Genomic DNA, 19,626 nt, shown 5'->3' with positions numbered 1-19,626 from the left:
ATAACATAATACATCATAACATAATACATCATAACAAAAAACATCATAACATAATACATCATAACACATCATAACATAATACATCATAACATAATACATCATAACATAACACATCATAACATAATACATCATAACATACATCATAACATAATACATCATAACATAATACATCATAACATAATACATCATAACACATCATAACATAACACATCATAACATCATAATCATAACACATCATAACATAATACATCATAACATAATACATCATAACATAATACATCATAACATAATACATCATAACACATCAGAACATAACACATCATAACATAATACATCATAACACATCATAACATAATACGTCATAACACAATACATCATAATACATCATAACATAATACATCATAACATAATACATCATAACATAATACATCATAACACAATACATCATAACATAATACATCATAATACATCATAACATAATACATCATAACATAATACATCATAACATAATACATCATAACACATCATAACATAATACATCATAACATAATACATCATAACATAATACATCATAACATAACACATCATAACATAATACATCATAACATAATACATCATAACATAACACATCATAACATAATACATCATAACATAATACATCATAACACATCATAACATAATACATCATAACATAATACATCATAACATAATACATCATAACATAATACATCATAACATAATACATCATAACATAATACATCATAATACATCATAACATAATACATCATAACATAACACATCATAACATAATACATCATAACATAATACATCATAACATAATACATCATAACATAATACATCATAACATAATACATCATAACATAATACATCATAACATAATACATCATAACATAATACATCATAACATAATACATCATAATACATCATAACATAATACATCATAATACATCATAACATAATACATCATAACATAATACATCATAACATAATACATCATAACATAATACATCATAACACAATACATCATAACATAATACATCATAACATAATACATCATAACATAATACATCATAACATAATACATCATAACACATCATAACATAATACATCATAACATAATACATCATAACATAATACATCATAACATAACATAATACATCATAACATAATACATCATAACATAATACATCATAACATAATACATCATAACATAATACATCATAACATAATACATCATAACATAATACATCATAACACATCATAACATAATACATCATAACATAACACATCATAACATAATACATCATAACATAATACATCATAACACAATACATCATAACATAACACATCATAACACATCATAACACATCATAATAACATAACACATCATAATACATCATAACATAATACATCATAATACATCATAACATAATACATCATAATACATCATAACACATCATAACATAATACATCATAACATACATCATAACACATCATAACATAATACATCATAACACATCATAACATAATACATCATAACACAATAATCATAACACATCATAACATAATACATCATAACACATCATAACATAATACATCATAATACATCATAACACATCATAACATAATACATCATAATACATCATAACACATCATAACATAATACATCATAACACATCATAACATAATACATCATAACATAATACATCATAACATAATACATCATAACATAATACATCATAACATAATACATCATAACATAATACATCATAACATAATACATCATAACATAATACATCATAACATCATAATACATCAAATACATCATAACATAATACATCATAACATAATACATCATAATACATCATAACATAATACATCATACATCATAACATAATACATCATAACATAATACATCATAACATCATAACATAATACATCATAACACATCATAACATAATACATCATAACATAATACATCATAACACATCATAACATAACACATCATAACATAACACATCATAACATAATACATCATAACACAATACATCATAACACATCATAACATAACACATCATAACATAATACATCATAACATAATACATCATAACACATCATAATACATCATAATACATAAATACATCATAATACATCATAACACATCATAATACATCATAATACATCATAACATAATACATCATAACATAACATAACATAATACATCATAACATAATAACATAATAACATAATATAATACATCATAACACATCATAACACATCATAACATAATACATCATAACATAATACATCATAATATCATCATAACATCATAACACATCATAACATAATACATCATAACATAATACATCATAACATAATACATCATAACATAATACATCATAACATAATACATCATAACATAATACATCATAACATAATACATCATAACACAATACATATAACATAATACATAACATAATACATCATAACATAATACATCATAACATAATACATCATAACATAATACATAAACATAATACATCATAACATAACACATCATAACACATCATAACATAATACATCATAACATAATACATCATAAATACATCATAACATAATACATCATAACATAATACATCATAACATAATACATCATAACATAATACATCATAACATAATACATCATAATACATCATAACATAATACATCATAATACATCATAACATAAAATACACATCATAACATAATACATCATAACATAATACATCATAACATAATACATCATAACACATCATAACATCATAACATAATACATCATAACACATCATAACATAATACATCATAACATAATACATCATAACATAATACATCATAACATAATACATCATCATAATACATCATAACATAATACATCATAACATAACACATCATAACATAATACATCATAACATAATACATCATAACATAATACATAAACATAATACATCATAACATAATACATCATAACATAATACATCATAACATAATACATCATAACATAATACATCATAACATAATACATCATAATAATACATAACATAATACATCATAATACATCATAATACATCATAACATAATACATCATAACATAATACATCATAACATAATACATCATAACACAATACATCATAATACATCATAACATAATACATCATAACACAATACATCATAACACAATCATAACATAATACATCATAATACATCATAACACATCATAACATAATACATAATAACATAATACATCATAACATAATACATCATAACATAATACATCATAACATAATACATCATAACATAATACATCATAACATAACACATCATAACACATCATAACATAATACATCATAACATAATACATCATAACATAATACATCATAACATAATACATCATAACATAATACATCATAACATAATACATCATAACACATCATAACACATCATAATACATCATAATACATCATAACACATCATAATACATCATAACATAATACATCATAATACATCATAACATAATACATCATAATACATCATAACACATCATAAATACATCATAATACATCATAACACATCATAACATAATACATCATAACATATCATAACATAACACATCATAACATAATACATCATACATCATAACATAATACATCATAACACATCATAACATAATACATCATATAACATCATAACACATCATAACATAATACATCATAATACATCATAACATCATAACATAATACATCATAACATATAACATAATACATCATAACATAATACATAACATACATCATAATACATCATAACATAATACATCATAACATAACACATCATAACATAATACATCATAACATAATACATCATAACATAATACATCATAATACATCATAATACATAAATACATCATAATACATCATAATACATCATAACATAATACATCATAATACATCATAACATAATACATACAATACATCATAACATAATACATCATAACATAATACATCATAACATAATATCATAACATAATACATCATAACACATCATAACATAATACATCATAACATAATACAATAACACATCATAACATAATACATCATAACATAATACATCATAACATAATACATCATAACACATCATAACATAATACATCATAACATAATACATCATAACATAATACATCAAACATAATACATCATAACACATCATAATACATAATACATCATAACACATCATAACACATCATAATACATCATAATACATATAATACATCATAACACATCATAATACATCATAACACATCATAATACATCATAATACATCATAACATAATACATCATAACATATCATAACATAATAATCATAATACATCATAACATAATACATCATAATACATCATAATACATCATAACATAATACATCATAACATAATACATCATAATACATCATAACACATCATAACACATCATAACATAATACATCATAACATAATACATCATAACATAATACATCATAACATAATACATCATAACATAATACATCATAACATAATACATCATAACATAATACATCATAACATAATACATCATAACATAATACATCATAACACAATACATCATAACATAATACATAACATAATACATCATAACATAATACATCATAACATAATACATCATAACATAATACATCATAACACATCATAACACATCATAACATAATACATCATAACATAATACATCATAACATAATACATCATAACACAATACATCATAACACATCATAACATAACACATCATAATACATCATAACATAATACATCATAACATAATACATCATAACATAACACATCATAACATAATACATCATAACATAATACATCATAACATAACACATCATAACATAATACATCATAACATAATACATCATAACACATCATAACATAACACATCATAACATAATACATCATAACACATCATAACATAATACATCATAACATAATACATCATAACATAACACATCATAACATAATACATCATAACATAACACATCATAACATAATACATCATAACACATCATAACATAATACATCATAACATAACACATCATAACACATCATAACATAATACATCATAACACATCATAACATAACACATCATAACATATCATAACATAATACATCATAACACATCATAACATAATACATCATAACATAATACATCATAACACATCATAACATAATACATCATAACATAATACATCATAACATAACACATCATAACATAATACATCATAACACAATACATCATAACACATCATAACATAATACATCATAATACATCATAACACATCATAACATAATACATCATAACATAACACATCATAACATAATACATCATAACATAATACATCATAACATAATACATCATAACATAATACATCATAACATAATACATCATAACATAATACATCATAACACATCATAACACATCATAACATAATACATCATAACATAATACATCATAACATAATACATCATAATACATCATAATACATCATAACATAATACATCATAACATAATACATCATAACATAATACATCATAACACAATACATCATAACACATCATAACATAATACATCATAACATAATACATCATAACATAACACATCATAATTACATCATAACATAATACATCATAACATAATCTCATAACATAATACATCATAACACATCATAACATAATACATCATAACATAATACATCATAACATAATACATCATGACACATCATAACACATCATAACATAATCTGTCATAACATAATACATCATAACATAATACATCATGACTGTCATAACACATCATAACATAACACATCATAACATAATACATCATAACATAATACATCATAACACATCATAACACATTTGTAACATAATACATCATAACATAATACATCATAACATAAGGTTCATGTCTGTCTTGGGATTGAGCAGAAGGTTGTGTGTCTGTCTGGGGGATTGGCAGCAGAGCAGAAGGTTGTGTGTCTGTCTGGGGGATTGACAGCAGAGCAGAAGGTTGTGTGTCTGTCTGGGGATTGGCAGCAGAAGGTTGTGTGTCTGTCTGGGGGATTGACAGCAGAGCAGAAGGTTGTGTGTCTGTCTGGGGATTGACAGCAGAGCAGAAGGTTGTGTGTCTGTCTGGGGGATTGACAGCAGAGAGGTTGTGTGTCTGTCTGGGGGATTGGCAGCAGAAGGTTGTGTGTCTGTCTGGGGATTGGCAGCAGAAGGTTGTGTGTCTGTCTGGGGGATTGGCAGCAGAAGGTTGTGTGTCTGTCTGGGGTTTGGCAGCAGAAGGTTGTGTGTCTGTCTGGGGTTTGGCAGCAGAAGGTTGTGTGTCTGTCTGGGGGATTGACAGCAGCAGAAGGTTTGGGGATTGACAGCAAGGTTGTGTGTCTGTCTGGGGGTTTGGCAGCAGAAGGTTGTGTGTCTGTCTGGGGGATTGACAGCAGAAGGTTGTGTGTCTGTCTGGGGGTTTGGCAGCAGAGCAGGTTGTGTGTCTGTCTGGGGGATTGGCAGCAGAAGGTTGTGTGTCTGTCTGGGGGATCAGCAGCAGAAGGTTGTGTGTCTGTCTGGGGGATTGGCAGCAGAAGGTTGTGTGTCTGTCTGGGGGATTGACAGCAGGAGGTTGTGTGTCTGTCTGGGGGATTGAGAGCAGAGCAGGAGGTGGTGTGTCTGTCTGGGGGATTGGCAGCAGAAGGTTGTGTGTCTGTCTGGGGGATTGGCAGCAGAAGGTTGTGTGTCTGTCTGGGGATTGGCAGCAGAAGGTTGTGTGTCTGTCTGGGGGATTGGCAGCAGAAGGTTGTGTGTCTGTCTGGGGGATTGGCAGCAGAAGGTTGTGTGTCTGTCTGGGGTTTGGCAGCAGAAGGTTGTGTGTCTGTCTGGGGGATTGGCAGCAGAAGGTTGTGTGTCTGTCTGGGGGATTGGCAGCAGAAGGTTGTGTGTCTGTCTGGGGGATTGGCAGCAGAAGGTTGTGTGTCTGTCTGGGGGATTGGCAGCAGAAGGTTGTGTGTCTGTCTGGGGGATTGGCAGCAGAAGGTTGTGTGTCTGTCTGGGGGATTGGCAGCAGAAGGTTGTGTGTCTGTCTGGGGGATTGGCAGCAGAAGGTTGTGTGTCTGTCTGGGGGATTGGCAGCAGAAGGTTGTGTGTCTGTCTGGGGGATTGACAGCAGAAGGTTGTGTGTCTGTCTGGGGGTTTGGCAGCAGAAGGTTGTGTGTCTGTCTGGGGGATTGGCAGCAGAAGGTTGTGTGTCTGTCTGGGGATTGGCAGCAGAAGGTTGTGTGTCTGTCTGGGGGATTGGCAGCAGAAGGTTGTGTGTCTGTCTGGGGGTTTGACAGCAGAAGGTTGAGTGTCTGTCTGTCTGGGGGATTGGCAGCAGAAGGTTGTGTGTCTGTCTGGGGGTTTGACAGCAGAAGGTTGTGTGTCTGTCTGGGGGATTGGCAGCAGAAGGTTGTGTGTCTGTCTGGGGGATTGGCAGCAGAAGGTTGTGTGTCTGTCTGGGGGATTGGCAGCAGAAGGTTGTGTGTCTGTCTGGGGTTTGACAGCAGAAGGTTGTGTGTGCAGCTCTTAGGGTGTGTATGGTATTACCCAGGGAGGATAGAGTTCCAATGACTGGGCCAATTACGGACCTCCCTCTCTGTTCCTCTCTGTCCTTTCCTCTGTCTCTCTCATCAGCCTGTCTCTCAACACTGTTCTCCGTCTCTCTCAGGACCTGGACAAGCCAGCCAGTATGACAGGCCGGATGAAGGGAGGAGGAGGAATAGGAGGAGGAGAGGAGGAGAGGGGTCAGGCCCCTTCCAGCAGACCATATCCCCCAGGACTACAGCCCGGAGGTCTGGTCTGTCTGTCTGTCTGTCTGTCTGTCTGTCTGTCTGTCTGTCTGTCTGTCTGTCTGTCTGTCTGTCTGTCTGTCTGTCTGTATGGAGGTAGGAGGGGTGTCTGTCTGTCTGTCTGTCTGTCTGTCTGTCTGTCTGTCTGTCTGTCTGTCTGTCTGTCTGTCTGTCTGTCTGTCTGGGCTTGTTGTCATGGGAAACATGTTTACGTTGCCAAGGCTTGTGAAGTAGATAATAAACAAAGTGAAATAAACAATACAAATTACTCACAGAAGTTCCCAAAAATAAATACATTTAAAATGTCATTTTATGTGCAAATAGTTAAAGAACAAAAGGGAAAATAAATAAGCATAAATATGGGTTGTATTTATAATGGTGTTTGTTCTTCACTGGTTGCCCTTTTCTCGTGGCAACAGGTCACAAATCTTGCTGCTGTGAAGGCACAATGTGGAATTTCACCCAGTAGATATGGGAGTTTATCAAAATTGGGTTTGTTTTCTAATTCTTTGTGTATCTGTGTAATCTGAGGGAAATATGTCTCTCTAATATGGTCATACATTGGGCAGGAGGTTAGGAAGTGCAGCTCAGTTTCCACCTAATTTTGTGGGCAGTGAGCACATAGCCTGTCTTCTCTTGAGAGCCATGTCTGCCTACGGCGGCCTTTCTCAATAGCAAGGCTATGCTCACTGAGTCTCTACAAAGCTTTCCTTAAGTTTGGGTCAGTCACAGTGGACAGGTATTCTGCCACTGTGTCCTCTCTGTTTAGGGTCAGTCACAGTGCTCAGGTATTCTGCCACTGTGTACTCTCTGTTTAGGGTCAGTCACAGTGGTCAGGTATTCTGCCACTGTGTACTCTCTGTTTAGGGTCAGTCACAGTGCTCAGGTATTCTGCCACTGTGTACTCTCTGTTTAGGGTCAGTCACAGTGCTCAGGTATTCTGCCACTGTGTCCTCTCTGTTTAGGGTCAGTCACAGTGGTCAGGTATTCTGCCACTCTCTGTTTAGGGTCAGTCACAGTGCTCAGGTATTCTGCCACTGTGTACTCTCTGTTTAGGGTCAGTCACAGTGCTCAGGTATTCTGCCACTGTGTCCTCTCTGTTTAGGGTCAGTCACTGTGCTCAGGTATTCTGCCACTGTGTCCTCTCAGTTTAGGGTCAGTCACAGTGGTCAGGTATTCTACCACTCTCTGTTTAGGGTCAGTCACAGTGGTCAGGTATTCTGCCACTGTGTCCTCTCAGTTTAGGGTCAGTCACAGTGGTCAGGTATTCTACCACTCTCTGTTTAGGGTCAGTCACAGTGCTCAGGTATTCTGCCACTGTGTACTCTCTGTTTAGGGCCAAATAGCATTCTAGTTTGCCCTGTTTTGTTGTTAATTACTTGACACATTGGAAATAATTATCTTTTTGTTTTCTCATGATTTGGTTGGGTCTAATTGTGCTGCTGTCCTGGGGCTCTTAGGGGACTCTTCTCCAGGTTCATCTCTCTGTGGGTGTGTTTGTGAACAGAGCCCCAGGACCAGCTTGCTTAGGGGACTCTTCTCCAGGTTCATCTCTCTGTAGGGTCTGTTTGTGTTTGTGAACAGAGCCCCAGGACCAGCTTGCTTAGGGACTCTTCTCCAGGTTCATCTCTCTGTAGGGTGTGTTTGTGAACAGAGCCCCAGGACCAGCTTGCTTAGGGACTCTTCTCCAGGTTCATCTCTCTGTAGGGTCTGTTTGTGAGCAGAGCCCCAGGACCAGCTTGCTTAGGGGACTCTTCTCCAGGTTCATCTCTCTGTAGGGTGTGTTTGTGTTTGTGAACAGAGCCCCAGGACCAGCTTGCTTAGGGGACTCTTCTCCAGGTTCATCTCTCTGTAGGGTGTGTTTGTGTTTGTGAACAGAGCCCCAGGACCAGCTTGCTTAGGGGACTCTTCTCCAGGTTCATCTCTCTGTAGGGTGTGTTTGTGTTTGTGAACAGAGCCCCAGGACCAGCTTGCTTAGGGGACTCTTCTCCAGGTTCATCTCTCTGTAGGGTGTGTTTGTGTTTGTGAACAGAGCCCCAGGACCAGCTTGCTTAGGGGACTCTTCTCCAGGTTCATCTCTCTGTAGGGTCTGTTTGTGAACAGAGCCCCAGGACCAGCTTGCTTAGGGGACTCTTCTCCAGGTTCATCTCTCTGTAGGGTGTGTTTGTGAACAGAGCCCCAGGACCAGCTTGCTTAGGGGACTCTTCTCCAGGTTCATCTCTCTGTAGGGTCTGTTTGTGTTTGTGAACAGAGCCCCAGGACCAGCTTGCTTAGGGGACTCTTCTCCAGGTTCATCTCTCTGTAGGGTCTGTTTGTGTTTGTGAACAGAGCCCCAGGACCAGCTTGCTTAGGGGACTCTTCTCCAGGTTCATCTCTCTGGGGTGTGTTTGTGAACAGAGCCCCAGGACCAGAGAGAGACCTAAGACAATAACATAGCAAGGCAGCAACACAACATGACAACAACATGGTAGCATCACAACATGACAACAACATGGTAGCACCACAACATGACAACAACATGGTAGCAACACAACATGGTAGCAACACAACATAACAACAACATGGTAGGGACTCTTCTCCATGACAACACAACATGGTTTGAAACACAACATGGTAGCACCACAACATGACAACAACATGGTAGCATCACAACAACATGGTACAACAACATGGTAGCAACACAACATAACAACAACATGGTAGCACCACAACATGACAACACAGCATGGTAGCAACACAACATGGTAGCAACACAACATAACAACAACATGGTAGCAACACAACATGGTAGCAACAACATGGTGGCATCACAACAACATGGTAGCATCACAACAACATGGTAGCAACACAACATGACAACAACATGGTAGCAACACAACATGACAACACAGCATGGTAGCAACACAACATGGTAGCAACACAACATAACAACAACATGGTAGCAACACAACATGGTAGCAACACAACATGACAACAACATGGTAGCATCACAACATGACAACACAGCATGACAACAACATGGTAGCAACACAACATGGTAGCAACACAACATAACAACAACATGGTAGCAACACAACATGGTAGCAACACAGCATGACAACAACATGGTAGCAACACAGCATGACAACAACATGGTAGCAACACAGCATGACAACAACATGGTAGCAACACAACATAACAACAACATGGTAGCATCACAACATGACAACACAGCATGGTAGCAACACAACATGACAACAACATGGTAGCATCACAACATGACAACACAGCATGGTAGCAACACAACATGACAACACAGCATGGTAGCAACACAACATGACAACAACATGGTAGCATCACAACATGACAACACAGCATGGTAGCAACACAACATGGTAGCAACACAGCATGACAACAACGTGGTAGCAACACAGCATGACAACAACGTGGTAGCAACACAACATGACAACACAGCATGGTAGCAACACAACATGGTAGCAACACAGCATGACAACAACGTGGTAGCAACACAGCATGACAACAACGTGGTAGCAACACAACATGACAACAACATGGTAGCAACACAACATGACAACACCATGGTAGCAACACAACATGACAACAACATGGTAGCAACACAACATGACAACAACATGGTAGCAACACAACATGACAACAACATGGTAGCAACACAACATGACAACAACATGGTAGCAACACAACATGACAACAACATGGTAGCAACACAACATGACAACACAGCATGGTAGCAACACAACATGACAACAACATGGTAGCAACACAACATGACAACACCATGGTAGCAACACAACATGACAACACCATGGTAGCAACACAACATGACAACAACATGGTAGCAACACAACATGACAACAACATGGTAGCAACACAACATGACAACAACATGGTAGCAACACAACATGACAACAACATGGTAGCAACACAACATGACAACAACATGGTAGCAACACAACATGACAACAACGTGGTAGCAACTCAACATGACAACAACATGGTAGAAACACAACATGACAACAGCTGCTGTCTCTGTGTTCCTGTTTAAACCAGGCCTCTCTCTCTGTGTTCCTGTTTAAACCAGGCCTCTCTCTCTCTCTCTCTTTCTCTCTCTGTGTCCCTGTTTAAACCAGGCCTCTCTCTGTGTTCCTGTTTAAACCAGGCCTCTCTCTCTGTGTTCCTGTTTAAACCAGGCCTCTCTCTCTCTCTCTCTTTCTCTCTCTGTGTCCCTGTTTAAACCAGGCCTCTCTCTGTGTTCCTGTTTAAACCAGGCCTCTCTCTCTCTCTGTGTTCCTGTTTAAACCAGGCCTCTCTCTGTGTGTGTTCCTGTTTAAACCAGGCCTCTCTCTCTCTCTGTGTTCCTGTTTAAACCAGGCCTCTCTCTGTGTTCCTGTTTAAACCAGGCCTCTCTCTCTGTGTTCCTGTTTAAACCAGGCCTCTCTCTGTGTTCCTGTTTAAACCAGGCCTCTCTCTGTGTTCCTGTTTAAACCAGGCCTCTCTCTGTGTTCCTGTTTAAACCAGGCCTCTCTCTGTGTCCCTGTTTAAACCAGGCCTCTCTCTGTGTTCCTGTTTAAACCAGGCCTCTCTCTGTGTTCCTGTTTAAACCAGGCCTCTCTCTCTCTCTGTGTTCCTGTTTAAACCAGGCCTCTCTCTCTCTCTCTCTCTGTGTCCCTGTTTAAACCAGGCCTCTCTCTGTGTTCCTGTTTAAACCAGGCCTCTCTCTGTGTTCCTGTTTAAACCAGGCCTCTCTCTCTCTCTGTGTTCCTGTTTAAACCAGGCCTCTCTGTGTGTTCCTGTTTAAACCAGGCCTCTCTCTGTGTCCCTGTTTAAACCAGGCCTCTCTCTCTCTCTCTGTGTTCCTGTTTAAACCAGGCCTCTCTCTCTCTGTGTTCCTGTTTAAACCAGGCCTCTGTGTGTTCCTGTTTAAACCAGGCCTCTCTCTCTCTCTCTGTGTTCCTGTTTAAACCAGGCCTCTCTCTCTCTCTGTGTGTTCCTGTTTAAACCAGGCCTCTCTCTGTGTTCCTGTTTAAACCAGGCCTCTCTGTGTGTTCCTGTTTAAACCAGGCCTCTCTCTCTCTGTGTGTGTTCCTGTTTAAACCAGGCCTCTCTCTCTCTCTCTGTGTTCCTGTTTAAACCAGGCCTCTCTCTGTGTTCCTGTTTAAACCAGGCCTCTCTCTCTCTGTGTGTTCCTGTTTAAACCAGGCCTCTCTCTCTCTCTGTGTTCCTGTTTAAACCAGGCCTCTCTCTGTGTTCCTGTTTAAACCAGGCCTCTCTCTGTGTTCCTGTTTAAACCAGGCCTCTCTGTGTGTTCCTGTTTAAACCAGGCCTCTCTCTCTGTGTTTCCTGTTTAAACCAGGCCTCTCTCTGTGTTCCTGTTTAAACCAGGCCTCTCTCTGTGTTCCTGTTTAAACCAGGCCTCTCTCTGTGTTCCTGTTTAAACCAGGCCTCTCTGTGTGTTCCTGTTTAAACCAGGCCTCTCTCTCTGTGTTCCTGTTTAAACCAGGCCTCTCTCTCTCTGTGTGTGTTCCTGTTTAAACCAGGCCTCTCTCTCTGATCTCATACATAATAAACCACTACTGGAAGTGGTTTCAGTGATATCTAATGATTCAGGGGTTGGTTTTATGTTCAGCGGTTAGGCTTTTGTTTTAGTGAGATGAAGCTTCCTTTCAGAAAGTCCTGGTGATCTTGATGCTTTGCCCTATACCCTAAACCCTCTGTTGGGTATAGGGTGTTCCCTAACCCTGTACCCTAAATCTGTCCTCTGTACCCTAACCCTACATCCTAAACCCTAAGCTTGTTCCCTGTCTGTCTGCTACCCAGCTGTATCCTAACCCTGTCTGTCTGCTACCCAGCTGTATCCTAATCCTGTCTGTCTGCTACCCAGCTGTATCCTAACCCTGTCTGTCTGCTACCAAGCTGTATCCTAACCCTGTCTGTCTGCTACCCAGCTGTATCCTAACCCTGTCTGTCTACTACCCAGCTGTATCCTAACCCTGTCTGTCTACTACCCAGCTGTATCCTAACCCTGTCTGTCTACTACCCAGCTGTATCCTAACCCTGTCTGTCTACTACCCAGCTGTATCCTAACTCTGTCTGTCTGCTACCCAGCTGTATCCTAACCCTGTCTGTCTGCTACCCAGCTGTATCCTAACCCTGTCTGTCTACTACCCAGCTGTATCCTAACCCTGTCCCCTGTCTGTCTACTACCCAGCTGTATCCTAACCCTGTCTGTCTGCTACCCAGCTGTATCCTAACCCTGTCTGTCTACTACCCAGCTGTATCCTAACCCTGTCTCCTGTCTGTCTGCTACCCAGCTGTATCCTAACCCTGTCTGTCTGCTACCCAGCTGTATCCTAACCCTGTCTGTCTGTCTGCTACCCAGCTGTATCCTAACCCTGTCTGTCTGCTACCCAGCTGTATCCTAACCCTGTCTGTCTACTACCCAGCTATATCCTAACCCTGTCTGTCTACTACCCAGCTGTATCCTAACCCTGTCTCCTGTCTGTCTACTACCCAGCTGTATCCTAACCCTGTCTGTCTGCTGCCCAGCTGTATCCTAACCCTGTCTCCTGTCTGTCTACTACCCAGCTGTATCCTAACCCTGTCTGTCTACTACCCAGCTGTATCCTAACCCTGTCTGTCTACTACCCAGCTATATCCTAACCCTGTCTGTCTACTACCCAGCTGTATCCTAACCCTGTCTGTCTACTACCCAGCTGTATCCTAACCCTGTCTGTCTACTACCCAGCTGTATCCTAACCCTGTCTCCTGTCTGTCTACTACCCAGCTGTATCCTAACCCTGTCTGTCTACTACCCAGCTGTATCCTAACCCTGTCTGTCTGCTACCCAGCTGTATCCTAACCCTGTCTGTCTACTACCCAGCTGTATCCTAACCCTGTCTGTCTACTACCCAGCTGTATCCTAACCCTGTCTGTCTACTACCCAGCTGTATCCTAACCCTGTCTGTCTACTACCCAGCTGTATCCTAACCCTGTCTGTCTACTACCCAGCTGTATCCTAACCCTGTCTGTCTGCTACCCAGCTGTATCCTAACCCTGTCCCCTGTCTGTCTGCTACCCAGCTATATCCTAACCCTGTCTGTCTACTACCAAGCTGTATCCTAACCCTGTCTGTCTACTACCCAGCTGTATCCTAACCCTGTCTGTCTACTACCCAGCTGTATCCTAACCCTGTCTGTCTACTACCCAGCTGTATCCTAACCCTGTCTGTCTACTACCAAGCTGTATCCTAACCCTGTCTGTCTACTACCCAGCTGTATCCTAACCCTGTCTGTCTACTACCCAGCTGTATCCTAACCCTGTCTGTCTACTACCCAGCTGTATCCTAACCCTGTCTCCTGTCTGTCTACTACCCAGCTGTATCCTAACCCTGTCTGTCTGCTACCCAGCTGTATCCTAACCCTGTCTGTCTGCTGTCCAGCTGTATCCTAACCCTGTCTCCTGTCTGTCTGCTACCCAGCTGTATCCTAACCCTGTCTGTCTGCTACCCAGCTGTATCCTAACCCTGTCTCCTGTCTGTCTACTACCCAGCTGTATCCTAACCCTGTCTCCTGTCTGTCTGCTACCCAGCTGTATCCTAACCCTGTCTCCTGTCTGTCTGCTACCCAGCTGTATCCTAACCCTGTCTCCTGTCTGTCTGCTGCCCAGCTGTATCCTAACCCTGTCTGTCTGTCTGTCTACTACACAGCTGTATCCTAACCCTGTCTGTCTACTACCCAGCTGTATCCTAACCCTGTCTGTCTGCTACCCAGCTGTATCCTAACCCTGTCTGTCTGCTACCCAGCTGTGCCAGTGCTTCCAGTGATGGGAGGGATGATACCCCTATACCCACAATGCCAAGCCCTTCCCACCATCAGTACCACCAGCTTCCTTCCTCGCCCCTGCTGGCCGCCACCCTATCACACCCAGCCTACCGCTCCTGCCTCACCCCCTGCTGGCCGCCACCCTATCACACCCAGCCTACCGCTCCTGCCTCACCCCTGCTGCCTGCCACCCCTACCACACCCAGCCTGCCTCTCCGCCTCGCCCCTGCTGCCCGCCACCTCTACCACACCCAGCCTACCTCTCCTGCCTCACCCCTGCTGCCCGCCACCCCTACCACACCCAGCCTCCTGCTCGGGCACCTTCAGCTCCCCAACCACTACTGCTACACCCCTGCTGCCCCTCCTTGCCATGCCCCCTCCATGGGATGCCACTCATGCCTTCCATACCAGGCCTACCTCTGATGCCAGGTGTGATGCCAGGTATGGTGTGTTAGTGTGTTTATCATGCAGTGTTACTGTCCCCTGCCCTGCCCTGTACCCTGCCCTGTACCCTGTACCCTGCCCTGTACCCTGCCCTGTACCCTGCCCTGTACCCTATCCCTGTACCCTGCCCTGTACCCTATCCTGTACCCTACCCTGTCCCTGCCCTGTACCCTGTCCCCTGCCCTGTACCCTACCCTGTCCCTATCCTGTACCATACCCTGTACCCTACCCTGTCCCCTGCCCTGTGTACCCTGCCCTGCCCTGTGTACCCTGCCCTGTACCCTACCCTGTCCCCTGCCCTGTACCCTGCCCTGTACCATACCCTGTACCCTACCCTGTACCCTGCCCTGTACCCTACCCTGCCCTGCCTGTACCGTACCCTGCCCTGTACCGTACCCTGTACCCTACCCTGTCCCCTGCCCTGTACCCTGCCCTGTACCCTGCCCTGTACCCTACCCTGTACCCTACCCTGTACCCTGCCCTGTACCCTACCCTGTACCCTGCCCTGTACCCTGCCCTGTACCCTGCCCTGTACCCTACCCTGTACCCTACCCTGTACCCTGCCCTGTACCCTGCCCTGTACCGTACCCTGTACCCTGCCCTGTACCCTGCCCTGTACCCTGCCCTGTACCCTGCCCTGTACCCTACCCTGTACCCTGCCCTGTACCCTGCCCTGTACCCTACCCTGTACCCTGCCCTGTACCCTGCCCTGTACCCTACCCTGTACCCTACCCTGTACCGTGCCCTGCCCTGTACCCTGCCCTGTACCGTACCCTGTACCCTACCCTGTAGACCTACCCTGTACCCTACCCTGCCCTGTACCCTACCAAGCCCTGTACCCTGCCCTGTACCCCCTACCCTGTACCCCCTGCCCTGTGTACCCTGCCCTGTACCCTGCCCTGTACCCTGCCCTGTACCCTATCCTGTACCCTACCCTGTACCCTACCCTGTCCCCTGCCCTGTACCCTGCCCTGTACCGTACCCTGCCCTGTACCCTATCCTGTACCATACCCTGTACCGTACCCTGTACCGTGCCCTGTACCCTACCCTGTACGGTGCCCAGTGCCCTGCCCTGCCCTGCCCTGTACCCTGCATTGTACCCTGTACCCTGCCTTGTACCCTGCCCTGTACCCTGCCCTGTACCCTACCCTGCACCCTGCACTGTACCCTACCCTGCACACTGCCCTGTACCCTACCCTGTACCCTGCCCTGTACCGTACCAAAGTCAGACACTAACCTTGTAGCCTACCAAGCCAGACACTAACCCTGTACCCTGCCATGTACCCTACCAAGTCAGACACTAACTCTGTCCCCTACCAAGTCAGACACTAACCTTGTAGCCTACCAAGTCAGACACTAACCCTGTACCCTACCAAATCAGACAATAACCCTGTACCCTACCAATTCAGACACTAACCCTGTACCCTGCCCTGTACCCTACCAAGTCAGACACTAACCCTGTAGCCTACCAAGTCAGACACTAACCCTATACCCTACCAAGTCAGTGACTAACCCTGTACCCTACCAATTCAGACACGAACCTAGTACCCTGCCCTGTTCCCTACCAAGTCAGACACTAACCCTATACCCTACCAAGTTAGACACTAACCCTGAACCCTACCCTGTACCCTACCAAGTCAGGCACTAACCCTGTACCCTACCAAGTCAGGCACTACCCCTGTACCCTACCAAGTCAGACACTAACCCTGTACCCTACCGAGTCAGACACTAACCCTGTACCCTTCCAAGTCAGACACTAACCCTGTACCCTACCCTGTACCCTACCGAGTCAGACACTAACCCTGTACCCTACCCTGTACCCTAACGAGTCAGACACTAACCCTGTACCCTACCGAGTCAGACACTAACCCTGTACCCAACCAAGTCAGACACTAACCCTGTACCCTACAGAGTCAGACACTAAACCTGTACCCTACCAAGTCAGACACTAACCCTGTACCCTACCCTGTACCCTACCAAGTCAGACACTAACCATGTACCCTACCCTGTACACTACCAAGTCAGACACTAACACTGTACCCTACCCTGTACCCTACCAAAGTCAGACACTAACCTTGTAGCCTACCAAGCCAGACACTAACCCTGTACCCTGCCATGTACCCTACCAAGTCAGACACTAACTCTGTACCCTACCAAGTCAGACACTAACCTTGTAGCCTACCAAGTCAGACACTAACCCTGTACCCTACCAAATCAGACAATAACCCTGTACCCTACCAATTCAGACACTAACCCTGTACCCTGCCCTGTACCCTACCAAGTCAGACACTAACCCTGTAGCCTACCAAGTCAGACACTAACCCTATACCCTACCAAGTCAGTGACTAACCCTGTACCCTACCAATTCAGACACGAACCTAGTACCCTGCCCTGTTCCCTACCAAGTCAGACACTAACCCTATACCCTACCAAGTCAGACACTAACCCTGTACCCTACCCTGTACCCTACCAAGTCAGGCACTAACCCTGTACCCAACCAAGTCAGGCACTAACCCTGTACCCTACCAAGTCAGACAACCTAACCCTACCAAGTCAGTGACCCTGTACCCTACCAGTCAGACAGTAACCCTGTACCCTTCCAAGTCAGACACTAACCCTGTACCCTACCCTGTACCCTACCAAGTCAGACACTAACCCTGTACCCAACCAAGTCAGACACTAACCCTGTACCCTACAGAGTCAGACACTAACCCTGTACCCTACCCTGTACCCTACCAAGTCAGACACTAACCATGTTCCCTACCCTGTACACTACCAAGTCAGACACTAACACTGTACCCTACCCTGTACCCTACCAAAGTCAGACACTAACCTTGTAGCCTACCAAGCCAGACACTAACCCTGTACCCTGCCATGTACCCTACCAATTCAGACACTAACTCTGTACCCTACCAAGTCAGACACTAACCTTGTAGCCTACCAAGTCAGACACTAACCCTGTACCCTACCAAATCAGACAATAACCCTGTACCCTACCAATTCAGACACTAACCCTGTACCCTGCCCTGTACCCTACCAAGTCAGACACTAACCCTGTAGCCTACCAAGTCAGACACTAACCCTATACCCTACCAAGTCAGTGACTAACCCTGTACCCTACCAATTCAGACACGAACCTAGTACCCTGCCCTGTTCCCTACCAAGTCAGACACTAACCCTATACCCTACCAAGTTAGACACTAACCCTGAACCCTACCCTGTACCCTACCAAGTCAGGCACTAACCCTGTACCCTATCAAGTCAGGCACTAACCCTGTACCCTACCAAGTCAGACACTAACCCTGTACCCTACCAAATCAGACAATAACCCTGTACCCTACCAATTCAGACACTAACCCTGTACCCTGCCCTGTACCCTACCAAGTCAGACACTAACCCTATACCC

The 19,626-nt window shown here is 42.1% G+C and overlaps 1 protein-coding gene across 1 annotated transcript in view; it reads left to right on the top strand.

Moving 5' to 3' along the window:
- Nucleotides 1-19,626, top strand: part of myo15aa (myosin XVAa) — a 213,306-nt gene that overhangs the window by 76,092 nt on the left and 117,588 nt on the right. Inside the window, exon 23 of the mRNA XM_052504244.1 lies at nt 7,818-7,941. Coding sequence (XP_052360204.1) covers nt 7,818-7,941 — 124 coding nt within the window. The remainder of the gene's footprint in view (nt 1-7,817; nt 7,942-19,626) is intronic.

Source organism: Oncorhynchus keta, unplaced genomic scaffold (genome assembly GCF_023373465.1).
Source record: "Oncorhynchus keta strain PuntledgeMale-10-30-2019 unplaced genomic scaffold, Oket_V2 Un_contig_1896_pilon_pilon, whole genome shotgun sequence".
In the NCBI taxonomy this organism is placed as follows: Eukaryota; Metazoa; Chordata; class Actinopteri; order Salmoniformes; family Salmonidae; genus Oncorhynchus; species Oncorhynchus keta.
This window is presented reverse-complemented; position numbering and strand designations above follow the sequence as displayed.